Raw genomic sequence first — 27,206 nt, 5'->3', positions numbered from 1 at the left:
GTAACCAAACAATTGACGGTAGCCATTGATTTCCATAGTATTTTTTTTCCCATAGTATGAAAGTCAACTGTTTGGTTATCAACATTCCTCAAAATATCTTCTCATATAGTTTTGAAGGGTGAGTAAATTAAGACAGAATTGCTTTTTTCAATGTATGGAAAAGAGCAGCATACACATTCTGCTAAACTTCTCTATATGATCCCTGGTAGATAGTAAATCATGATTTTTCATTTTATGATAAACTAGCCAGTTCCCTTTAATATTTCAATTGTTTCTCTAACAGAGCAATGACAATAAAAAGAAAGCAAATGAAGCTTGCTTTAGATGTTTCAACTGAGAAACAGATTAGTTTCTATCTCAGAAGAATTTTAACAATCTCACAAATTGTGCTCAGATTTACCAGTCTGGAATCAAAGGTCATGAATCACAATATAAACCTAAACATTTCTCATCAAAAAATACTTTGGGATATGCCATCTATAATATTTGTATGGCTGTATAGTCTTAATATATGCTTACAATTGTTATAAATGCATTTGTTAAAATGTAAATGAAAATTCTAACAACAACCTCTGAGCAACACATGTTTCTCAGGAGAGAGTTAGTGGTGTTACCTTAAGAGCTATGTGTTTACTATCATGAAGGATCATTTCCTCTGACAACACCAGGACTCTCTCTGGGCTGCACAGGTCCAGTGGCTGCAATGCAATGAAAGATTCATTACAGCTACACTCTGTGCATCATGTCAATCATGTTTTAGCTGTGTATCAGTACAACACATCCTAGATGAACAATTATAACAGCACACTAGCCATTACACTGGAATGAAATACCAGGCAGAGAGAGTTACTTATACTTATACAACTATTTTAAGGAACATTTTTGAATTAAAAAACACGTAATTATTATACATGCAGATTTTCATGACCTTGTATTACTTGAGGAAAATTCTTTCTCACACCACAGAAAAAAGCTAAAGATAACTAAAAATGGGGGAAACATATGAAAACATACACTTTTACATATACATTCATACAGATTTTAACCAATAATTAATGTGTGTTATTGATAACACTTGTAAGATACACTTAATAACACAAACCACTGATCTTTTACCTCTAGCATGAATTTTTCAAATAAAACATGTACAAAGACTACATAATAAACCTGGAAGATAAACAGCTAGTGAACATACCTGGACAAAAACTGGGAAGATGAGAATCTTGGGGGCCAGGCTGACGTATGTGCCATAGTTGGAGTGAGGCAGGTGGGACTGGACGATGGTGCAGTTCTGGTAGTTGGCAAAGCTCTGTCTGTAGGATGAAGGAGGCAAGGTTGTGGTCTTACTGTTCATAGACCTGCACAAGGTGGCCTGTGCTTGCAGCCCCCCATTCTGCAGGTAGTCTGGGCTCTGCTGCACTCCTCGGCTAGTCTGATAGATTCTTCCTAGGAATCGAAATGACATAGCATCAAAAACATACCACACTATTATAATATTTTTTGTACAGGTACTATGTTATTATTTGAAGTACCCTGGATTAGCATGCAAAGACCTCAAAAGTTTAGGATCGTCTCTGTTTATCGTTTTCTTCTTTTTTTAAAGAAGACTATTTGCTCAAAAATAGAGTAAAAATGTTAATACTGTGATGTAAGTAACATTTCCGTTATGGCAAAGCTGAATTTTCAGAGAAGCAATTATTTCAGTCTTCAGTGTCACATGATCTTTCAGAAATGATTCTATTACTTTAGAAATTATTGGTTTTTGAGAAACTTGAGATTTCTTTTTATTATAAATGTTGTAAACCGTTCATATTTTTGTGAAAACCATTATTTTTTTGTTGTTGTTGAATAGAGAGTTTAAAAGAACAGCATTGTTTTAAACAGAATTTCTCTGTAACATTATACATGCATTTACTGTCACGTCTGACCAATTTAATGCATTCTTTAAAAAAACTAAAACAAATCAATCAATCTTTGAAAAAGAAATAATTTCTTTAAAAAAAAATCTCATTGACAAGAATCTATGAACTTTATGAAACTATGAAGGTTATGAGCCTCATGGTACTTGGGGATCACAATAACTGTTCTTGCATATTTTTTCCTAAATAGTATATGCAAAAATGTTACATTTCAAACTGATCTGAGACAAGTCAATATCAGATCTTTGCCTGAACATGTGTATCAGAAACATAAAACCTTCTCATAAGCTGTCGTACCTAGAGTTCCCAGTGTGCCATTGGAGTCAGAATACACTGGCTGCAATATCTGCAACATTAAACATTCAGATAAGCAACACATTACCCCACTCAATTTGAACATGAATATAATTGCTTTCAGACTCCCACCTGGTTTCCAGGGCTGACAGGAGAGAGGATGATGTAGTTGTCACCATTTGATGATGTCACACGGGTACCTTTGAGGGTCTGTGTGCGTGTTTTGTAGTCATTTTCTTCTCGTTTGCCCGTCCAAGACCACAACGACTCTCCTACTCCGTTTCCTGTGTTATCAGGGCCACTTGGTTTTTTACGGCGCCCCTTTTTGTGATTGGTAGGTCGAGAGAGTAAAGGTGGGGTTTTGTTTTGTGTCTTTGCAGTGGAAGAGAGAGAATCAAATCCAGAGGGTTTGTAGGAAGGTCTGTGGATAAGCCCCTCATAGTAAGGCTTCATAATAGGCACTGTCCTCCACACCACCATTGTGATCTCATTACGACAATTCCTGCAGGAAGAAAGATGAATTTAACAATAATGGTCCAATGTTAGCTCATTATACTATTATAAAAAAAATGAGGGGTGATTATTAAGTTGTTGCGAAACCTGTGACTACAAAATAATTACCAAAACATCCTTACACACCTGATGGCATGAGCCAGGTCTACACACTTCCAGTGTTCAACCGGCTGGCCATTTAGCTGCAATAATGTGTCCAGCTGCTGTAAACCTGCCTGGTGAGCTGGACCACCTAAACAAAATAGACAAAGACACTCAAGATCATAAATAGTTAAAAAAGTATCACCTTTAATTTACAGTGTAATTGTGTACACTGAAGTGCTGAGTAATATCAATCAATAACAAAATACTTACTGTAGGGTTAGAGTTAGGATTAGGGCTGCTGCTTGTAATTATGCATAATTTATTGTTGTTACTATAGTAAGTACATGGAAGAAAGACATTAAAATAAAGTTGTGTTAACACAAAAGTGTTTTTTTTTTTTGGTCATGCTTTATTTTAAGGTCCAATTCTCGCTATTAACAAACCATTAACTATGGCTTTTTTCTCAGTAAACTAATTTGCTGTTATTAATAGTTAGTAAGGTAGTTGTTAAATTTAGTTATTGGGTCGGATTAAGTATGTAGAATATGTGCTTTATAAGTACTAATAAACTGCCAATATGTTAATAATGGGCATGCTAATATGTAACTAGTTAATAGTGAGAATGGCCCTAGTACTATAATGGTATATTTTTTGTACTTTTATGTTTTTAGTCACTGGGGCAGTTCCCTTTAAGGGACATAATTTTTTTTTTACCTTATCTATCCCTAAATGGTGTATATTAATAGCTTAAATTACTATTATGTACCCTTAAGGTACTAATATGCACCTTTCTTTTTGAGAGTGTGGCAATACCAAGGTATTTGAGTTTATTGGAGTTCCATATAAATACTATAATAGAAAAGGTTTTTTTTTTTACTTCTCAGAAATATTTTACAGAAAAACATCTGAGGCAAAGTTGTAACTCAAATGAAACATAACTAAGATTTAAGTCTCTTGTGTTATGAAGGAGCAACTTCATGGCAATACAATTTTACTCTGGCTAAAATTTAAACAACATGGCAAATTATGAGGACAATATGAATAGTTATAGTTCTTGAGTGTTTAAAATTACCTGGATCAACAGCTTGGACCCGTACAGGGGAGTCAGAGCAGATGGTGAAGCCAAAACCATCTTTTCCTCTCAAAATGGTCACCTGTGAAAGAGCACGTACATATTATTCAAAGGTTTGGGGTTAGTAGTTTTTTAAAGATGTCAATACTTTTATTCAGCTAGGATGACAATAAAGACGTTAATAATCTTTTTAAAAGGTTTGATATTTTTTTACTTTATATTAATCAAAAAATCATAAAAACATATAATAAGTAGTGTATTTTTTCCCCAAACTGACAATAATACATTTCTTGAACAATAAACCATCATATTAGAATTATTTCTGAAAGATCATGTGACACTGAAGACTGCGGTAACTGCTGCTGAAAATTCAGCTTTGACATAACAGGAATAAATTACATTATATATATATATATATATATATATATATATATATATATATATATACATACACACAGTTATTTTTAATTGTAAAAATATACAATATTATATTTCATATATTTCACAAAATTACTGTTTTTACTCTATTAAATAAATGCAGCCTTGGTGAGCATTGAATAAACTTATTTAAAAACATATAAAAATCTTTTGATAAATCTTAAAATATATATATATATAAAAAATAAAGGGGTTCACTCCTAATAAAAATCTAAATATATTCAGTGACAATTGAAAAAAAAAGGTAAATGGACTGAAATGAAAGTGACCTCAGGAATAATTTAGGGAGATGGACCATCCACAGTAGGAGTACATTAAGACCCCACAGTAACCGGGTCAGAGAGAGTGTGTGTGTGCCAGAAACAAACACCCCCCAGAGCGCCACTGTACCCCAGCAGCACGAAGACTGAAATGCCATAGCACCAAAGAGTCAGGGATATTAAAAACTCCAAGCTGAGAAATTAGTCAGGGTTGCTGGGTGATCGGGGGCTTTTCTCTTTCCCTGGCAAGCAAAGGAAATGACGGGGGCGAGAAAACTGCCATGGCACTGACAAACAGTAGAAGTTGGACAGTAGAAGTTCAAAATGTCAACAGAACCTGGAGCCAAACTAAATAGGAAATGTTGAAGGGGAGGGGGCATCTCACATTTAACATGACATTGACCGCACAACAACAAAGAGCCTTGTTTGGGAAGGGAGAGAGAATAAAAAGAGAAAAAGTGATGACAGCTTTAGGACTTTCACTGCCATTCCTCTTTTCTCCTCTGGGTCGATGTGGTCGCTCTCGTTACAAGATCCATTAATTGCTGTGATGAAACAATTATCCACATCAAACTGCACTGTTTCCCTTTTCCACTGCTCCTGGTTGTTGTTCAAGCTCAAGTTCAAACATGGACAGTCACCTGTGTGATCAGTATCAAAGTCAAAGTAATAGCATTACTGAATGAGGAGGACTAGCTCTTGTTATGACAATATTCATTCATTATGCCATAATCCAGTTTAAGATGATGAGCAGAAAGATCTTGGTCATCATTAAATGGAGTTTCAAACATAAGACGGGGAGCAGACGACCTGATTCAATGAAGTGTAGTCCCAGTTTTCCAACAGTTAACAAAAAATGTAAGCATGTCCTGCTTTTGGCTGACTAAGTATCCTCAATGCTCTAGCTACCATGTTTGGGACAATTTGTGGTTCTCAATAAGGAAAGCTGTTTCTTTGTTTGCTTAGATTTTCATTTCATTAAGTAAAATCAGAAAATCTATCAATTTGTTTGGTTGCTAATCAATGATATTATATTATATTCTATTGTTTTAATTTTTATGGTTTTATGATGATTAACTGTATTTATTATTCTATTGTATGGTCATTTTTGTCAAAATTTATGAATATCAATGTAAATTTACAAATACATTTGTTATTATATATTTGTAAAAAAAAATCTAGTTTTTTTCTTTATTATATTATTTTATATTATATTAGAATTGATTTAAATGTATTTAAATATATATATATATATATGTCAATATTTACAAACACGTTTGTAACATTATTCATTTTTTTTTTTGCATTTGTTTCATTCAAATGTAAAACTTAATAAAACAGGCTAAAAAGGCGGCTAAAACACACCAACAGTAATGTAATGCACCAACCGAATTATCAGACCTTTTCTTTTGCTTAATTAATCTATATTCCTTAAATACTTTGTAACAACAGCTATTCCTATCATTACAAACAAACATGAATAGGCACCTCCAACGAAATCACACCCTCCTCACCTCGACTTAAAAATCTGGTCATCCTCTTCATCTAGTCCTGTCAATCACAACAATATATAAGCGGCTACTTATCACACTCATGTGACTAGTCATCCGGCATCCCTCCTTGACCCCAGTCCCACTTTTATTTCTTATATTTCTGCCATATATTGACTAACTTTCATTGATGAAGTCATCCATCCCTAGGGAGCTGGAGATGCTCCAGTGCTTGAGCTTTTCCATTACACACAGCACCTCAAATCTTCATCATTCTCAAGGATCAACCTTTATAATGTAACAGAAAGGTCTGAACTCTTACTACTGGCTCAGCTTACTACAGTGCCAAACTGGAGCAATCTAGGGTTAAGTGCCTTGCTTCAATCAGCTCTGATCTTTAAACATCCAGCTACACCGCTGCACCCTAATCTAAAAAAAATAAATTTTATGCAACCCATTTCATGAGGACTGTCCCAGACCGAACACGCCATAACTTTTATACCACTTTCAATAAAAAAAAAACAGAGGGACAAACCTGTGGCAAGTTTCGTTCGATGCAGAGCCGACACAGACCGTGGATCGTATGCATCGTTCACTGCATATACATCCACCTACATCTACGGCGCTCTCTTCAGTGTCTTAAATAAAAGTAAAGTCACACAGGTGATGCTGCTTCCCTTCACGCTTGCTCTAGTGCGGCTATGCATGCCCACTCATGGGAACTGCTTTGAGCAGAAGAATGACAGGAAACCACCTTCCACCCCCCCAGCCAGTGGCCAGGCTGTATGTCTGCTCTCGATAAGCTAACATGCTTCCTGAGTAGTTTTCTACAGTAGTGGCTGAACTCGCGCTCTCTGCACAGTGAAATGGAGCTCACTCCAATAGGCCTGATTTAGTGTAAACACAAACATTCATTTTGAGCCAGAGACATTAAAATACATTTGATGTTTGTTTAATGAGAAGCTGGACAAGTAAAGGATGACAGACATGGAGGCCGTCCAGCCCTTGCACAACACCTCGATTCGCGAAAACAGTGTTGAAATTTCCGCAATCCATTATTGTACTGGATCAGGATCTGTGTAAAACCAACACAGTCATTTCACTCTGCCATAATCCATACTTTGTTTATCTCTTACAACACCCCATCAGTGATGTCCCAGTTAAAACCAGTCATCGCCAATCAGAAATCCCTGGAAAGTCAAGTATGAAATCTGAAAAAAAATGGATTTTCGGGAAAAGAGGAAGGAAATAGAAGAATGATTAGCAGAGTATTTGACTGGCCTCTGTGTAAAAATACAGGGAACCAGCGAGAGTGTCAGCGGAACGGGAATCAAACAGGGATAAATCATAAACACTGTGCGGGATTGGGCTTCCTATTGCAGCCACTTTGTTGGCTTTTCCCGTTTCCCAGCTTTGTCTGAGGAGAACAGAGCGGGCAGAGAACAGTCCTGGGAAAAGTTGCTCGCTAAAGTGGATGGGAGGGTTTAATGAGTGAGTATGTGTGTGTGTGTGTGTGTGTGTGTGTATATGTGTGTGTCGCACATATCCAAAAGCACATCCACACACCTCCTCATATTTCTACTGTCAGTCATGCCACAGAGCTGCTTGTATTCCCAACATCTCTGATGGCTAGAAAACTCTTTTGACTACATGCAGCATCGCTAGCTGTTGCTGTTGTTAGCTTAGCTTAGGGCTGCTATAATAGTTTCCAATGCTACAGCCAAATCAATGTACTCCCAACAAGCCAGCAAAAGCAGAGGAACCGTGTTTTGGACTGCACCTATTTCAAACCAGTTATCATGAACTAAAAACTAAAACTACTAAAAAAAATCGACAACTGAAATTAAGCTGAACTGAAATAAAATATGAATAGCAGATGACTCAACTTTAAAAATTTAATAAATTGAAACTAAAGTCATACAATTATTAAGACCAAAAAAAAAATGAAGAACTAATGATTATAACTTAAACTAAAATTAAAATGAAACCTGAAAATATCCAAATAAAAGCTCATTCGAAATATTAATAAATCTATAATATAATTAAAATATTAATTTAAAATAAAACCCGTCTAAATCTAAACACATAAACTAGCTGGTATTGATAATTCCTGAAAACTGTAACATTTAATAAATAACACTGCATACCCGTGTCTACTAAAAAATCCATACTAAGCATTATCAGCTGGAATCTAGAATCTTTTTCTTTTTCATACAAACCACACAATATTTAAAATTATTAATTAAAGTATCCATAACTCTCTTCCAAAAAACGTGGAATCTGTTATTTCTATCTGATAATTGGTGTAACATAAGGTTCATTTATATTAAATGTTTTACTATTAAAAACATTAAGTTAGAAGCCTCATAAAATGAAGAACATTTTAGGTTACAAAATGTTTTACCAAAAGAAACATTTCAAAGTAAATAAAAAAATCCAACTTACTGTAAATGACTGCATGTTCTCTGGACTTGTGGTCTCGGCTCCAGCTTCATAGTTGGACGCAGCAGCTTCTGAAAGATACACAAGAGAGTCCCACGAGTCCCAGGACGACAGATTGCTCTTTGAGTACATCTTAGCCCTGGGTAGAATCCAGTCCAAAGCGAGTGTGTCTACACCATGAGAGATGAACTCAACCTGAATCACTCTGACACAGACCTGACTGCCCCACAACAGAGAGAGAGAGAAAGAAATCTACTCCCCTAAAAGCATTACCCCCAACCCGACAACCTGCGACAGGCTCCCCTACTTTGTAACCATAGAGATTACGCTCCCAGGAAGCAATGTCTTTTTAAACATTCTTCATGGAAATAGCATTCAAGAGGGATACAATACAGCTGGCTCTCTCTATTAAAGTCAGCCCAGTGCCTTGACTCAAGCCCCCTCTCTCTCTCTCTCTCTCTGTTCTCCTGCACCTCTCTCTCTCTCTCTCTTTTCTCCAATCAAACTTAATCTCGGCTGAATTTCTCTGACGGGACACGTGTCATTTCATCCACACCCCAGGAGCAAATTCGATCATTTTGTGAACAGTAATTAAGATAATCTCTTACAAACAACGAACAAAAAAATGACTGCACCGCATTTTCATCGCAATGGCAATTACGAAAGGTATAGGGAGGGAGGCGAGATCTCTAAAGTGGATTTAAACTGACACATGATGCTTCAACCTCTTAATTCTCATCTTATTCCCGCGGCTCCTCACAGCACACACTGTGTCAGCCCCCTGGCCCCCAGGTCTTTGTTACTGCTCTCCGCAGGGATGCTGTACGTTTCAACACCGAGCCCTCTATATCCCTCCAAGAAGTACAAGGCAATGCTTGTTAATTCAAAATAGCATTTGGTGAGAAGTAAAACATTCCAATTCCACTCAGACTCAAAAGTAACTTCTGCTGCAAAGAGCTTGCATCTGTGGATAATCTGATCTACTGTTTCTGAGGAAAAACTGTCATGTGGAATCTCTCCGTCTTTACTTCTAAAGGCTATCAGCAGAGGTGTGGACTCGAGTCATGTGACTTGGACTCGAGTCAGACTCGAGTCATGAATTTGATGACTTCAGACTCGACTCGACAAAATGTACAAAGACTTGCAACTCGACTTGGACTTTAACATCAATGACTCGTGACTTCACTTGGACTTGCGCCTTTTGACTCGAGAAGACTTGCTACTTCCCATGAAAACCTGGGGGAAAAAATGTTCACACGGCCGCACCGCTCTCAGTGTATCTGCATCTGTGAAAAAAATGTGCACCTCCTGTATGCATGCAGAGAGCACGCACGCTGCCTACACGACATCCAAATCACTGTAGTCCCACGTTGGTTTGATTCGACAGCATCTAAGCAGGCACATTGAAAGACAACCACTGAAGTGCAACAAGCAACAACGCGCCAGTTGGCAAAGTGATACCAAAGATAGTTTCGTTTGGCTATAAAAATTACGAGGTAGTCGACAAAAAATTGATTGCAATTTGCAAAACATGCGGGTCGAAGATTACAGATGGAGCTGCCACAATGTCCAAATTTGTTCAACACCTGAAGTTGCACAAAGAAAGGTAAGTTTTGAACGAATGCTAAGCACCTTATCGGATGTACCATACTGTATCAACGAGACAGTAAACGCACGTCTCTCTTGCTGGTTCATGCTAACAAAAATAGGGATTATATGAGGTACAAGAGTGTAGCTCACTCAGATGGAAAACCTCGCCAACATCATGTCAACGTCCGTTTTAAAGTACCATTTCTACCTTGCTGCTAGATGGATAAACACAAATGTATATCTCCGTCTCTCCAACACACATTTCAAAAAACAGGCCATTGTTCTAGTGCAATATGTTGTTGAAATACAAGCATTTTTTGTGAAAGTTTTAATTTTCCGTATTTTACTGTATTTGATTAATGTCATTGTATAAAAAGAGGTTTAAATAAATACAAATCTTACAGACATACATGATTTGTATAAATTTTATTTCTGTGGTAAGAGGACTTGAAATGACTCGAAACTAAAATGGTAGGACTTTGGACTCGACTTGAGACTTGTTGGCTTTGACTTTTGACTCGACTCGGGACTTGCCTCATCTTTGCCTCGACTTGACTCGGGACTCGAGGGCAAAGACTTGAGACTTACTTGTGACTTGCATAACTATGACTTTGTCCCACCTCTGGCTTTCAGAGAGTGGCCACGATTCAACTGCGACAGAGAGAGAAACTGCGTTTAATCTCACCAGCGGTCTGTCTGATGCGACGTGAGGCCACTTTCAGATGTTTGCTCCTGCCCAGCTCCTCTCCCAGGAGATAATACCAACCTCTGATCTCCTGTTGGCAGAAAATGTGAAAAACACAATTAGACAGAGAGCCATGAGAAGAAGGTGCTCTTTCCTTTTGCAGTTGCAATATCTGTTGACTTGTTAATGCATCCCTCATAGGGAGAGTATTAAAACCAGGCCCTGTGGTCGTTGGTAGCGTGTTTGTGTGTGTGTTTTTGAGACCTTTGCAGCTATAAACAGCTGATGCCCATTTTACTCTCCTGCTCAGCCAGATGGCATTGTGTTATATAAAACATCCATCGGGCTTGATCTAATTTTTCTCAAAATATCACCCTCTGAGAAAGGATTTACTGTCTTAACACATGAGTATAACACTCTTGAATATGACAACGGGACATAATGTAAAGGAACAGGGATCTCAGATGGGATATTTCTCGTTGGTCTGTGCAGGCGGGCATGCAGAATACAGCCCTGATGCCAGCATGTTTGCAGTGTGCTGCTCTCGGTAATTGTAGGTCATTTTTCAAGCCTCAGTGAGCAGCCCCTTCCCCACTTCCCCCACTGTGTAATTAGACGATGGTGTGGAGGAAATGCTTTGACAAGAAGAGAATGAAATTAAGAGGAATGTTTCTTTTGATAAATATGAAATGCTATCTTTCATAAAGCAAGCTGAGTTGTGTTACAATGTAAGAAGGTTTTAGGTAAATAATGGATGAAGTACTGTGGCAGTACATGATCTATGAAAGTAAAATATGTTTACTAATATATCACTTTTTGCTTTCCTTTTCAGTCACATTTTACAATAGCATTCATGCTGCATAATTCCTGAATCGCTCTAATTCAGCACATGTACATTTCTATATATTCTATCATTCAAAAGTTTGGGGTCAGTTAAATTTTTTGAGAAATTAGCAAGGATTTATTCATTTGATCACGAATGACATTTTATATATTCATAATGTTACTTTTTTATTTTTTGAAATAAAGTCATTTAAAGTGAATTAGGGCTGAAACAATTCCTCGAGTAACTCGATTACAAAAAATTATTCCTTCCTTCCAAATTCCTCTGCCTCGAAGCCTCTTAAAATTTTTAATTTTATAAATCTTTACGTCACCCACAAAGCGGAAGGAGACACAAGCGCTGAGTCCGAAATCTCAAACTGCAAGGAGTCAGCAGTGTTTTGATTTGAAGGCCCGGGCAAACGTAAAGAGAACGTCGTGGCGTGTGTCCATTGCAAGATAGAGCTGGCATACCACAACTACGGCCCTATGATTTACGCGATGCAGAAAACGCGGAGGGAATCGCGGAATCCAGTCATAAAAACGGAATTTACAGTTTAACGCGGAATGGCACGGAATTGGCCAAATTTTGAATGAATTAATCAAAAATAGGTCATTGCACTTACATCAAATCACGATATGGACTAATATCTGTAAATATTAAGCCGGAACAGTCTATTTAAATATGAATCATGCATGTTCTGTGTGTCTCTGTTAATGAATGGAGCAGAAGTGCGTCTTCATTCATTAAACACACGGAAGCGCGAGAGACGCTAGCAGTGATTTCAGCTTCTGCTGTCTCACTAAATAAGATGTGAACACATGAACAACATCTCCAGAACTGATCTGACAGTCACTTCATGAGCATTTGACCGTTTGATTTGAGTAAAACTAGCGTCACATCACATACACAGAACTGTAAAGGTACGCCAACCCGTCAAAACAAAAGTCCGGTTAAAGACTATTGTTCAGCAGAATGTACATAGCCTACTACTAAAAAAAGGTTTTTAAGGTTTAATCACACAACATTTCTTCCATGTTTTATTTTTAATAGTAAATCCCCTTTGTTTACCAAAAAGTTAAGTTTGCTTAATTTTCAATAATTAAAAAGATAGATTAAATTAATGTTTTATGTGTTTAATGTTTAATGTGCATCTCAGAAAATGCTTTATTTAAAACCCCAACTGAATGGCACTTAAATGCACTTAATTCATCTGTCAACTTTCTTGTCATTGTTCACAGTACAAGTACAGTACAGACAGAGAAACAATTGGTAATAATTAAATGTTTATTTTTGATGTATGCATTGCATTCTATGCATTTAAAGAATACAAATGTGTTTTTTTCTAAAAAAGGAAACTTAGTTGTTCATTTTAAGAGACCCAGGAGTCTTATATTCTCTTGCATAATTAATATTGCACTTTAATGAAGCAAAAACACATTTTATCCGATTACTCGATTAATTGATGGAATTTTTGGTAGAATACTCGATTACTAAAATATTCAATAGCTACAGCCCTAAAGTCATTTTCTTTCTAGTCATCAAAGAATCCTTAAAAAATATATAAAAGTTCCAGCAATGCTTTCTACATTGATAATATTAAGAAATTATTCTTGAGTACCAATTCAGCATATTATCATAATTTATATTCTAAGGATCATAAAAATACAGGATTGCCCTCATAGATATAAATTACTAAAATAAATTGTAATAGCATTTCACAATATTACTTTTTACTATACTTACTTTGGATAAAACAATTGCAGCCTTGGTGAGTATAAGAGACTTTTACAACACTTTCATAACATAATATAATAATAAAATAATATAAAATATGTATTTTTTGGGTCATTTTTAATTAATGTATGGGTGTTAAGAGAAAATAAAAAATCAGTAACCACTGTCCTACAACTACTGTAAATTGATAAAAATCCATATCCAAATTATTTGCAGGGTAAAAGCGCTACGGGCAAATGTTAACAATAGGATATTTACCTTAGACGAGGTGATGAGGGAGTGGACACCAAAACTCATACAGCCCAGGAAGTCACTGCGCCTGTGGGCAAAATCAAACACTCTTAAACTCAACAACAAGCAGGAATTTTTGAACTCCTGATAAAGTCATGTTGCAGTCATATCGGTTAACCCCATCAGTGATGCTGCTGATATAAAAAAACACAGGCAATAAAATATTGATTTTTTACTGAGTGACTGTGACACTGCAGCGGGAAAATAAAATACATACTAGAACAATTGTACTTACGGTACACATATAAGTAGCCTCTATCTACAGCTGTATATACATTTAGAAAATCAACACGTGAATGAAAAAAGATGATAAAGACCTACCTGGAAGTTTGACTGCGATTCCACACAGTTAACAACAGCCTCTTCTTCTGATCGTCTTCATCCACATCTCTGCAACATAAATGTAACACTTCAAAAGCTCATCCATCAATGTCCAGCTTCATCAAAAAACACAATGGCCTTCTCCTCCAAAGACTTCAAAAAGACAGCCTTTTTTTCAGCTAACAAAAGTGACACTGCAGACTCAGCCCTAAAGTCTCTTTCAGAAAGACTGATCGAGATACAGAATCTGTCAGACGAGAGGTTAGAGTTTTAACATAAATTACTCAGCTATAAGATAACACGACACTCTTCACTTCCTCTTTTTAAACACTTTCATACAAGTGCACTGTCACTCACAACATAAAACTCTCGTTGAAAACAGGACTCTTGCACTCTAGAACGGTCCTGGTCTTCCATCGCTTGCTGTGGTCAACATCTGGAGCAATACTTATCTGGAATAAATAAACACGTGTTGGTGGTTGCTATTAAGTCCACTAGTTTAACATTGCTAGAGGATATATTCATCATACTCGGAGGGAAAATCAATCAACACTTGAATTTGGAATTGAGTGGACAGCTGCCAACACAACTGATGCTTTCTCATGCCTGAAACCTGCTCAGGCTGACATGAAAACGGGTTCATTTCAAGGGCAGACTTCTACAGAGGATTAAGCGACGAATAATGACAAAGATAATAGCACATCATCACCAACAGTGACCGGGAAAGTTATTGCTGTCTCTCTGCTAAGAGAAAAACAGGTTCGAGTTGTTTTATGAGGCTTTCAGTCATGTGACTTCACGTTTCGTCTAAATATTGTCTGCTCCAGACCTAATCTGCATATGTCAAAATGCCCACCTTTACATATGAGTCACATGGTTTGTACTCTCTTCCCATGAGTCCTCTGGCCTCCAAAACTGTGAATAAAAACATGAGAGCATGAGTAATGAAACGCTCATTTAATAAAGTATGAATGTAAGACTTCCTGTATGCATTAACTGTAAGTATTAGTGGGTTATTAAAATGAGATTTTAACTAGGGCTGCACGATATTGGGAAAAAATGACATTGCAATATTTTATTTTTCTGGGAAATATATTGCGATTTGAAATCTAATCAAATTTTGTCTTAAAAACAAAAATGGGGTGAGCACACTTACATTCTCATTTTAAATGATTTAAACATCAGAGTATTATTTAAATTAGAGTAAATTATTTGTTTGTAACTTTAGGATATGGTTTGAATTGTTAACATATTAACTAACATGATCTTACCACGAGCAATACTTTTGTTACTATATTTATTAATCTATGTTTATCTTAGTTTATAAAAACACAGCTGTTTATTGTTTGGTAATGTTACTTCACGGTGCATTAACTATGTTAACAAATACTGTACAACTTTTGATTTCAACAATGAAGGCTATAGCCTAAATGTTGAAAATAACAATGTTGTAGAAGTGCAGTTTAGTAATAGTAAATGTTAAATAATGTAGTTAAATAGTTTAATAAATAGAACATTATTGTAAAGTGTTACAGATTTTTTTTATACACCAATTCAGACGTCTCGTGAGTTCAGTGTTGGACAGGTCAGTTGTTTAAACCATTCATTAAATTGAATTGGTTCAAAGGAATCATTAGTTCGCGAATCAGACGTGTACGGCACGCGTTGTGTAATTATCTCGGCAGTTTAGGATATCGCACAAGATGACAACACAGAAAACATTTCATCACTGGATGATTGATTTTGATTAATATGCGCGAGGGAGAGAGAGCAAGACAGCGCTCGTGTTGTTTGAAGACAGTGAAGGTGAGCGTGTGCGCGGCCGGGGCTCTCTCTCTCTCTCTCTGCTCGTTCTTATATGCGCCCTGGTAAACTGACAGGACTTAAAAACACATGTAAATGATAAACTTTCACTCTATGATGGTTAAGCTGTGCAATTAATCTGCGAATCACATTTTTCAAGGGCCGGGGAGCAGCTTGCCCATACAGTTAATAAATAACGGATCAACTACGACAGCCTACATTGCACATCCTGCGATGTGACTATCACGGATTCGTACATCGCGATATCGATGCTTAAACGACACATCGTGCAGCCCTAATTTTAACATAAGAAGCAGTCTTATTTGAAAAACAATATAATATAAAATTATAAATTACAAAATCTGTTCACAAACATGCTTACTTTGAACATAGAGCCACCCTCTGCCTGGAGTAACTGTCAGTTTGAGTTGACCTGCAGTCAGTGGGGAAAAAATTTAAATTATACACAAGATTTATTTTTGACTTTTGGTCGTTTTTAGATCGTACTCAGACAAGAAGTCAAGTGATAGAGAGGGGGACGGGATCTGAAAAGGTCCACAAGCCGGGACTTGAACATGGTCACAAGGCTTTTGGCACCAACTAGTTTAATATTAATGGGGTAGTTCACCCAAAAATGAAAATTATATCATTTATGACTCACCCTCATGTCGTTCCAAACCCATAAGACCTCCGTTCATCTTCGGAACACGGTTTAAGATATTTTAGATTTAGTCCAAGAGCTTTCTGTCCCTCCCTTGAAAACTTATGTACGGTATACTTTCCATGTCCAGAAAGATAATAAAAACATCTTCAAAGTAGTCCATGTGACATCAGAGGGTCAGTAAGAATTTTTTGAAGCATTGAAAATACATTTTGGTCCAAAAATAGCAAAAACTACGACTTTATTCAGCATTGTCTTCTCTTCCGTGTCTGTTGTGGGGCGCATTCACTGCAGTTTAGTGATATCCGGTTCACGAACGAATCATTCGAAGTAACAGGATCTGCTTGAACCAGTTCACCAAATCGAACTGAATAGTTTTAAACGGTTCGCGTCTCCAGTAAGCATTAATCCACAAATGACTTAAGCTGTTAACTTGTTTAATGTGGCCGACACTCCCTCTGAGTTAAAACAAACCAATATCCCGGAGTAATTCATGTACTCAAACAGTACACTGACTGAACTGCTGTGAAGAGAGAACTGAAGATGAACACCGAGCCGAGCCAGATAACGAACGAAAGATTGACTCATTCTCGAGTCAGTATCCGGCTGCATCGGTTTTCGGATCACCAGTAGTGATGGGAAGTTCGGTTCTTTTCCGCGAACTCGATCCTAATGATCTGAGTGGTCTGTTAGATTTATATTCAGTGAACACATATCTGCAATATATTTCGGTCCTAGGTCATTGAGTGATTTATAGACGAGTAAAAGTACTTTAAAATCAATCCTAAATGTAACTGGAAGCCAGTGTAAGGACCTGAGGACTGGTGTGATATGCTCAGATTTTCTGGTTCTAGTCAGAATCCTGGCAGCAGCGTTCTGGATAAGCTGCAGCTGTCTAATGGTCTTTTTGGGAATGCCGGTGAGGAGCCCATTATAATAGTCCACCCTGCTGGTGATAAAGGCATGAACAAGTTTCTCAAAGTCTTGGCTGGAAACAAGCATCTAATTCTTGCAATGTTTTTTAGATGATAGTATGCTGATTTAGTTACTGCTTTGACATGACTACTGAAACTAAGATCTGTCTCCAGAATCACACTAAGATTCCTGACTTAATTTTTAGTTGTTTGACCCCTAGAGTCAAGGTATGCAGTCACCTTGAAAACTTCATCTTTGTTTCCAAATGCAATAAAAGTTCTGGCACATCCAACTAGTAATTTCACCAAGATATTGGCAGAGGGAGTCAATAGGGCTGTAGTCATTTGGGGATAAGGCTAGGTAAATCTGGGTATCATCAGCATAGCTGTGATAGGCTATTTGGTTCGTTCTCATTATTTGACTTAGTGGGAGCATATTCAGGCTAAACAAGAACCGTGCAAGAATTGACCCTTGTGGGACTCCGCATGTCATGGACGTCCAATTAGACTTATGCTCTCCTATACTCACATAATAGCCTCTCCCTTCTAAGTATGACCTGAACCATTTGAGTACCATCCCAGAAAGCCCGACCCAGTTTTCCAGTCTCTCTAGTAGTATGTTATGATCGACAGTGTCAAACGCAGCACTGAGATCTAGCAATACCAGAACTGATATTTTGCCAGCATCAGAATTTAAGCGAATATCATTTATTATCTTAATGAGTGCTTTCCAGGTATCCATTTGAGTTTAAGTATTTGTTCAGCTGACTACAAACAACCTTTTCTATAATTTTTCCTATAAAGGGAAGATTAGATATTGGTTTATAATTGCTCAAAATGGTGTTATCAAGATTGCTCTTTTTCAGGAGGGGCTTAACAACTGCAGTTTTCAGGGAGTTTGGAAATGTCCCAGAAAGAAGTGAGGCATTCACCACTTCTAAAAGATCTGCTTCTAAACAATTTAGCCCACTTTTTTTTTTAAAAATGTGGGAAGTGTGACAAGATAGCAGGTTGACCATTTTAGGCGATGCACTATTTCTTCCAAAATGTTGCTATCAATTGCTTCAAAAGTAGACATAGTATCTTTTTGATATTGTGGCCAAATCTGTCTGACCTCTGCATTCCTTGAGGATGTGCCAATCGATATTGATGATCTTGATATTGATGATCTTCTCAGAAAAGAAGGAAGCAAACTCACTAAATTTGCTGTCTGAGAGCATTTCACTGGGAATCTGACTTGGGGGGGTTGTCCGTCTCTCAATAGTGGCAAAAAGAGTACGACTGTTATTTAAGTTACCGTTTATAAGGTTTGAGAAGAAATTCTGTCTAGCTGTGGCTAGTTTCACATTAAAAGCATGAAGGCTTTCTTTATAGATGATATAGTGAATTTCAAGTTTTGTCTTCCGCCACATCCGCTCGGCTTTTCTGCATTGTCTTTTCATAGTCTGAATTGCTATTGATCTTCTCCAAACTAATTTGGAGTCTGTTTGTTTTCTTACTGACTATTATTGGAGCAATATCATCAATACATTTCTTAACTTTTGAGTTAAAGGAATCAAGGAGAATATCAACAGAGTCTGCAGAAATGCTTGGTGTTAAAGATATAGCCTCCATAAATAGTACACTTGTGTTCTCGTTTATGCATCTCCTTCTGACAGAGACAGATCTAGATTCAGTGGTAGCAGAGATCAATATATCAAAGAAAATTCAGAAGTGATCTGATAGTGCTACGTCCTTAATAACAATAGATGAAATGTTTAGACCCCTACTGATGATTAAATCTAGAGTGTGTCCACCTTTGTGTGTGGGTCCATGCACATGCTGAGTCAAGTCAAAAGTGTTTAGAACCGTTATCATTTCTTTTGTAGTTTTGTTTTCTGCATTGTCTATGTGAAAATTAAAATCCCCTGCAATAGCAAAACAGTCAAACCCTGAGGAAATAATTGATAACATTTCTGTGACCTCTTCAACAAAGGCTGGAGAGTATTTTGGAGGCCTGTAAATAATAATAAACAGCATGCGTGGAGCACCGTTCAGCACAAGACAAGTACTGACCAAATGACACTTGCTTGCATTGATAGACATCTTTAAATAGAGCAGCTACACCTCCACCTCTCTTAACAGTCCTGCAGACACTCATGAAAGTAAAGTTAGGAGGGACTGCTTCATTGAGGACTGTTGCACTGCAGCTGTCTTCTAGCCATGTTTCGTTTAGATACATAAAATCCAGATTGTTTGTGGTTATAAAGTCATTGATAAGAAATGATTTATTTTTTAGTGAGCAAATGTTTAAAAATGCTAACTTGATGGCAGTGCTTTGTGTCTTTACATCGATCTTAGATTGATGCACAATAGGCCGCAGATTAGATGAGTTTGCCCTTTGGCTTGAAAAGGCCTTAGACTTTCTATCACGTGATAAAACTGAAATAGAGATGTAATGACGTCATTGGCGATGATTGCCCTTCATTCAAGCCTTCGGTTTACCTGGGCTCATAACATTAGCACAGAATCAGTTCAGAATCAATCACCAAAAGAACCAGTTCGGTTCAGATGCACTGTGTGTCAGCCTGCTTCACGCTGAATCACACATGCGCAGTATCATCAGCTCCTCGGTTCTCGAATCGGACGCATCCGACGGAAACGGTTCTTGACTCAAGAACGAGTCAATCAAGAGAAGACAATGCTGAATAAAGTCGTAGTTTTTGCTATTTTTGGACCAAAATGTATTTTCGATGCTTCAAAAAATTCTAACTGACCCTCTGATGTCACATGGACTACTTTGAAGATGTTTTTATTACCTTTCTGTACACACAGTTTAAATGGAGGGACAGAAAGCTCTCGGACTAAATCTTAAATATCTTAAACTGTGTTCTGAAGATGGGTCTTACGTCTTACGGGTTTGGAACGACATGAGGGTGAGGGAGTGAGATCTTTCAGTGAACTAAACCTTTAAGTCTCTTATTCTCATCTGTACAGTACTATTGTGAAATATTATTACAATTTACAATGTTTTCTATTTCAATTCATGTTAAAAATATCATTTGTCATTTGCCAAAAAAGTTATTTTTAAAATATGATGGCACAGCTGAATTTTCATCAGCCATTACTCCAGTATTCGGTGTCACATGATCCTTCAGAAATAATTTTTAATATGCTGATTTTGTCTATTTATTTTCATGGAAACATCCACACATGTGAATCTGAAAACCTGTCATGGACTCACAGGTGTAATGGAGAGTCAAAATTATAAGAGCATAACAGATAAGTCAAAAACCTGACTTAGCAGCGGGTGTTACACTAATATGTGCATTGACACACATACATTTCCTCCATACCTGCAGCAAAACCTCGCCATCAGATCATTTTCTGCCACAATCCTGTGACAAGTGCAGTCAAACAAATGTAAACAGTGGTTCTCAAACTGTGATTGGTGGCTCACTGGGGGTCTGTGAAGAACTTAAAGTGGTCCACAAACTGACTGAATCATTTCAATAAATAAATAAATAAACTAATATACAAAAAGCAACAACAGATAATTCAATGGCTGATTAAGATACTCATAACAATGAAGGATTGTGTGACTAATTTGAGTGCTTATACTGTCATATTCAAGTTATATTCAAAGATCTGAGACTGCTTTTTAAAAACATGAATCTTACTAGCGCCAAACTTTAAAATGCTAACACATATCAGTCTACATACTGGTTAGGTCCAACTTGTTATCTAGCTAACATTTTGCTGATTCCATTTCAATAGCTAAAACTAGCATGTAGCTTATTTCAATAAAAAAAAATCATGAATTGTGGATTATGAAGAATTATGTATTGGTTATATTAAGGTTATTTCAAATAGGTTCAAATGTATTTTTTTTAACTGTAGGTAATTGTTTAAAGATTTTTGTGGATTAATGCTATTGAAGCATCATTTCTGAACACACACAGTAACTCAATAATGACTCACCATGAGTTTGTAAAAGAAAGGATGATCTCTGCCATTGCCTAAAAGAACTCAGTGTCACTTTCTGTGCCTTCTGACAGTCCATGTTATAGTAAAACCACAGCTTGACTGATTTTAAAAACGTCCCAAATCTCACGCATCACACATGAATTCTCAGAAATGTAGTTAATGAATTCAGATGCGATGCCTCACAGCTATTCAAGAGCTTAACTCCCACTATGCATATGTTGCCACTGGAGGATAAAGGACAGCAGGAGAAAACAAGCATAAATTTCAACCGCCTTGCATTTTGAATAGCTGATAAGACAGGAGGAGCTATGATTGGTCAGAGAGCAGCACTGAACAGTGAAAGGGGATGTGTGTGGAGGGAGGGAGGGAAAGTCCACCTGCTGTACTGATAATAAAGAAAACCTTTGACTGAGGTCGCCCTTTGTGCTGATCTGAGATCAGTTTCATTATTTCTCCTAATATGTTTGTCATGGACTCGAAAAACATTAAATGATCCCATGCAAAAATCCTATTTATAATAAATCATTATGTGATATGTATAAATCCTAATGGCCTTTTTATGTGAAGTGACATTCAGCCAAGTATGGTGTCCCATACTCAGAATTTGTGCTCTGCATTTAACCCATCCGAAATGCACACACACAGAGCAGTGAACACACACACACACACACACTGTGAGCACACACCCGGAGCAGTGGGCAGCCATTTATGCTGCGGCGCCCGGGGAGCAGTTGGGGGTTCGATGCCTTGCTCAAGGGCACCTAAGTCGTGGTATTGAAGGTGGAGAGAGAACTGTACATGCACTCCCCCCACCCACAATTCCTGCCGGCCCAGGACTCGAACTCACAACCTTTCGATTGGGAGTCCGACTCTCTAACCATTAGGCCACGACTTCCCCTTCCCCTTATAACTCCAGCTATAAAAACAAAAAGGGTTATCCCTGGCTTTTTTCTTTTTTTCTTTTTGGTGACAGAATACCAGTTTCTAAAGAACAAAATTCTGAAAATACATGATTGTTCTTGGAAAAAAGATATTAAAATCAGTCTTGAGGGCAATCCTTTGTTCTTGTCCGTTAAAGGACTTTAATCGGAGTAAGTCATTCATTGACACAACAGGAAATCAAACAGTCACTGCGTCTTTAATTCCAGGATAAAGCAACCCCTCTCCTGAGGTTATATCTTTACTTCTCATATCTCACTGATGAGCATAAGAAAATCATCAGTTAGTTTATTCATGCTAACTAACCCCATGATGAATCCATCATATGGCTGTGAATAGTAGGCAATGCATTCCTCTGCAAGAGTAAAACCATGTTGAGTGCATTAAGCATTGTGTTAAGCTCTGTTTCCTGGTCTCCTTTGGGAGAGCTATGGAAAATGCATGCAACTCAACAGCCACACAGATAAAAATAAAAATAAACAGTTTGTGGAGAGCATGCAGGATTTTAGTCGAATTAATTCAGCCATTATCTCTACTGTCTCCCAACAGACAGTAACACAATACACATTTTCTTTTGATTTGTGAGATGGGATTCCTGAATTCCAGACCTTTGTTTTTCTGTGCGTGATACATAACTGTTCTGTCATTTTAAGAGGGCATTTCTTGATGTACTACCATCAGAAATTATTGATAGTGCCTGGAGACATGATATCCTAATAAAGTCAGAGACAAATGTACACAGTATTATGCAGTATTACTAAGTTCAAAATTTAAACAAAGGAAACAAAAAAGTGTGTTGGGACCCAAAATCTCACACACAATTTTAATGAATTGATTTATTTTTTTCACTTGCAATAGTAATAACTTTTAATAATTGTAATGCACTCTAGCTGAATAAACCTCACATTTTTACCTGTAGTGTGTACATTTATATGCATGTACTGTATTTATTTATTTGATAACTTTTAACCACCTGGCATCCTTTCTGAATAAAATTATTTAAAAGCATACTGACCACAGTTATTAATTTACATATTTATTTTAACCATGGTAATAGTCTGTGGTCTTATAGGATATTTTTCAAAAATATGCAAATATTTTATTATGAGAAGTGATTTTAACGTACATTGATCATCTCTCATTATTAAGCTTAAAATGTTTTTTAAAGCTATTAATTAAAGTTCTAAAATTTTAGTCTGAAAAAGGATGAAAAGTCCATGATTTAATTCCTTGTGCAGAGATAAACAGTTACTTTACGGACAGATTAGTTTGGTCTGAGCATTTCAACACTGCCATCTAGTGGCACACAGTGCACAATATCAGTGAATGTTGAATTATCCGTGCATCAGATGAACAATTACTCACCTTTTCCTTTGAAACCAGACGGGTGAATTTTCCTTCTCTTTTTGGGTGCAGATTCTGCTTTGCCCTTTACCGCAGTTTTGACCACTGAGGCCACTTTAACTTGAGCAGATGAACTTTGGCTGACAGCTTTCACCCAGTTCCTCTCAGCAGGTCTAACAGCACTGAGACTGCAGGAATCACAGGATGAAGCAAAAATATGAAGAAACTGAGAAAAATACATGTCTACATAAGCAGTTCTAAACTGATTTAACTTCAGCACTCTTATTTTTTTCACCTTATCACAACAGGTCTGCAACCCAATTTTGGATTGTGAATCACGCAAAAAAAATAAAAAAAATGAGAACCACTGATCTACATGATATAAATATGTATGAATTGATTTGTTTTCAGTAAAAACTCTTTTTAAGACATACTATAACACATATTTTCATATATGAAATGTGTAACTATGCAAACAATGAAGTCATAAAAGTTTATGGATCTCTGCTCAGCTTTATGTAAAACCATGTGATAAATCATGAAAGGGAAATTGAGTGTTTCAGTATTACTTGAAAAAAATGTAGTGACATTTTTGTCTTCATTTCTACATATATATTTTTTTAAATATCTATATATACTGGTCCATGCATATAAGACAAAACATAATATAGCTAATTGTAAATGTATTATAATATACATTGCATTACATTTTCCAGTATACTGCCATGTATTTCTGTTTTGTGTAGGATTCTATTATTCGTATTTGTTTGATTACTTTGTGACAGTTAACATAGTTATTAATTATTGCTAACATAATAACACATGGATCATGCATTATTGCACTGGTCTGCTGTAACGGTTAATCAGTAGACAGTGGGTAATTTTGTGTGGTTTGTTTTGATACGGTCATGCAGCATTAAACAGAAGCACTCCATTCATCTGCATTTTATGTGTTTAGGTGCTTTACTTTGCCTGCTGGCTCACGGCCATTGGCCTTTTGTCCCTGACAGATCTGATGTGTGCCACTGAAGATCTCCTCTCTCTGCTGTCTGTAGGCCTGGTTCTTTCTCTACACAGCTTCTTTGTTGACGAACCCTTGTGTAGGAATGGATCCTGGAGCCGAAGAGATTCCCTATGAAGTCTGCTCCTGTGGGCACAGCCGGAGGTGTTACATGGTCAATGCACTTGCTTCGGACATGAATTCTGATGACAGAGTGATAGACAAGCGAACCCAGCAGGAAGCTCTCAAATGATCTTAATTTTCTCAAAAAAGCTGATTAACTCCAACAATGAAGAAGCCCTGTCAAGAGTTGCCAGAGCTAAACTGACATGAACGTCAGAATACTTTACCATGCATTTGATGTATGAGCCTGGTGTTCTTCTTGGTCATTTGTTAATGATTTAATAACATTTCAGAAATTTAAACAAAGAGTGTCAATGATTAGGTTTAATTAAGGTTTTCTGAACATGCTGAAGGAAATCTCTTCTGACAGCCCAGCAGTATATCAGGTGCTTGCAGCAGTGGGAGATCAGAGGTCACTGTTCAGCACACAGAACTGCATCTTACTAAACTGAAATTGTACTTAGAATTTATGTTTTATTACTTCTACGAATTTAAAGTCTAATACATGTACTGTAAACCTTCTGCTTCTAGTAACTGGAATTTCAAACTGATACAAAAATGTATTGATGTCATTGCACTAGATTAAAAAAAGATCAAAGCAAGCAGCATATTTGCATTTACATTTATTCATTCAGCAGATGCTTTAATCTAAAGTGATTTACAATTGAGGAATTCAACAAACTTATTTGAAAAAAAAGATTGCAAGTGCTCACTTTTCGTGCAATACATTTCCCAAACCGATGTTTGTTAAGTCTTAAATGATCATATATGCATACTGTTATACACTGACATGAATAAACGTTGGTTACTATGCTAGGACCCTTGTATATACTTCAGACATCCACTAAAAATCACTGCATATCAGTTAGTGATGTAAAAATATTATTATTATTTATTATTAGCAGAAAAGATGGTTAAAAAAGTTAAGCATCATTTGTTTACAGATTTCTCAAAGATTTCACTTGGTTTGATATCTTTACTAGAATAAAATAGGACGGACTGGTGGAAATTTAAAAACATACAAAAGACAATTTGTGAATAAGCAAGTATGCATTTAGCAAGTATAGACAGAAACACTGTAATAGTTAAACTATTCCTAATATGCTATGAATTAATACTAATGTAACGTTACATGTAAACATGGATTTGTTAATAAACAGCGTTCAGCTTTCCAAATAACGTGTAACTGTGCTGTTGAATAGTGTTGTTTCTGTCAGCAGAGGTAAATTAAACTTTAAATCTTCACAGCTTTATCGTGTAATCATGAACTTTTGACTTGGGCGCCTCGGTGATCAAAGACGAGGAGCTGAACCTCGACGCCCTTCAGTTCAGTTCCTCACAATGGACTGCTTCAGAATTACAAGATGTTTTACTCAGCCTGAAAAATTGCAGCATTTCAAGCAGCAGAATTAAGAAATACAATTACAAATTACGACTAAGTTGCTTCCATGTTCCGCCTTTCCATAAACCGCCATAACTTTACACTGGCGCCAACTTATATTACACTGCATAATTATAGGAATCTGTGAGCTTGGTTGACTGTCTGTATTTAGGGGTTTCTCAGTAGGCGTTTCCAAACGCGCCCGAACTTATTCCACAGCCGAATTTCATTTAAACTTACCTTTCTCTGATGTCCATTTTTTGCGAGTGTTGTCTGCTATGCTTCCATCTTCTTTACAAACACAAATTCCCAGCTATTATGTTTATGTTTAGCAGCTGTGAGTGGGATATTCAAACTGCAGAAACTCCCCCAAACCCGCTCTGATCTGAAGAGGAAGTGTGTGTGGAGCGCTGCATGGATCTCTCCACCAATCCGAGAGCTGCATTTGAAACGCACGGAGTTTGACTGCATGTTCACAAATGGCTTAAACTCAAGGGGACTGCAAAACTATTTGCCCCAAGGGAGAAACTTTTCTTTGCACATTCGTTTTTTTTCTTCTTTTACCATATTTTTGCTGGGTTCAAAGCAACTTTTTTATTATTATTATTTAAACGTGTCCATAATGTATGCATTTTGTTTAGCTCTTTTTTTCTTCTTTTTTTTACAATATTACAAGTATTTCTTATTTTCCTTCACAAACTAGGTTGAGTTTTTCAAGTGAGGCACAGTAGTGTCTTTAACTTCCACTGAAGACGTTACAGTTGCCAGGTGTCCAGAAAGAATTTCACTTTTTTCATTCTGCCTCTGGACTGTTAGCCAAGTAAACAGAAACGCATGTCAGTCGAAGTCGCAGGACAGTTTTTTCCCCTAGCAAAACATTATTTTGTTCTTTTTTATTCTCTAACTTTTAATCTCGATTTTTTTTAATCTTCTCTATTTTATGTCTTTTAATCTCACAGTATGATTTTATACACAATAAGACTTTATTTTTTTGTTCATACTCTGAAGTGGAAAAGCCTTCCATAAAGACACAATTAAACAGCAAAAATGTTTTCGGTTACCTAAAAAGGTCTTATTTATTAGGTTACACTGTAAACAAGTCATAATATTTCCACT

General features: G+C 36.8%; 1 protein-coding gene across 4 annotated transcripts in view; it reads right to left on the bottom strand.

Moving 5' to 3' along the window:
* The window catches only part of LOC132140925 (regulator of G-protein signaling 3-like), a 48,174-nt gene extending 21,664 nt beyond the window's left edge, over positions 1–26,510 (bottom strand). The window contains exons 1-16 of one of the 4 annotated variants that reach the window (XM_059549993.1): positions 26,331–26,510; positions 24,554–24,733; positions 23,608–23,774; positions 16,145–16,195; positions 14,816–14,874; positions 14,317–14,411; positions 13,960–14,028; positions 13,606–13,666; positions 10,788–10,878; positions 8,516–8,583; positions 3,883–3,964; positions 2,853–2,958; positions 2,346–2,715; positions 2,217–2,265; positions 1,196–1,446; positions 615–698 (exon numbers count right to left, since the gene is read on the bottom strand). In XM_059549993.1, the coding sequence (XP_059405976.1) occupies positions 615–698; positions 1,196–1,446; positions 2,217–2,265; positions 2,346–2,715; positions 2,853–2,958; positions 3,883–3,964; positions 8,516–8,583; positions 10,788–10,878; positions 13,606–13,666; positions 13,960–14,028; positions 14,317–14,411; positions 14,816–14,874; positions 16,145–16,195; positions 23,608–23,774; positions 24,554–24,733; positions 26,331–26,347 (1,800 nt within the window). In that variant the 5' untranslated portion in view covers positions 26,348–26,510. Of the gene's footprint in view, positions 1–614; positions 699–1,195; positions 1,447–2,216; positions 2,266–2,345; positions 2,716–2,852; positions 2,959–3,882; positions 3,965–6,605; positions 6,796–8,515; positions 8,584–10,787; positions 10,879–13,605; positions 13,667–13,959; positions 14,029–14,316; positions 14,412–14,815; positions 14,875–16,144; positions 16,196–21,297; positions 21,395–23,607; positions 23,775–24,553; positions 24,734–26,330 lie in introns of those variants that run through there. The other 3 variants (XM_059549994.1, XM_059549995.1, XM_059549997.1) reach the window with 3 other exon arrangements.
* Positions 26,511–27,206: the final 696 nt, after the last annotated feature.

The sequence above is a fragment of the Carassius carassius genome, chromosome 5, assembly GCF_963082965.1.
Source record: "Carassius carassius chromosome 5, fCarCar2.1, whole genome shotgun sequence".
Taxonomy (NCBI): Eukaryota; Metazoa; Chordata; class Actinopteri; order Cypriniformes; family Cyprinidae; genus Carassius; species Carassius carassius.
The sequence above is the reverse complement of the archived record's forward strand: the minus strand, read 5'-3'. Positions and strand labels throughout refer to the sequence as shown.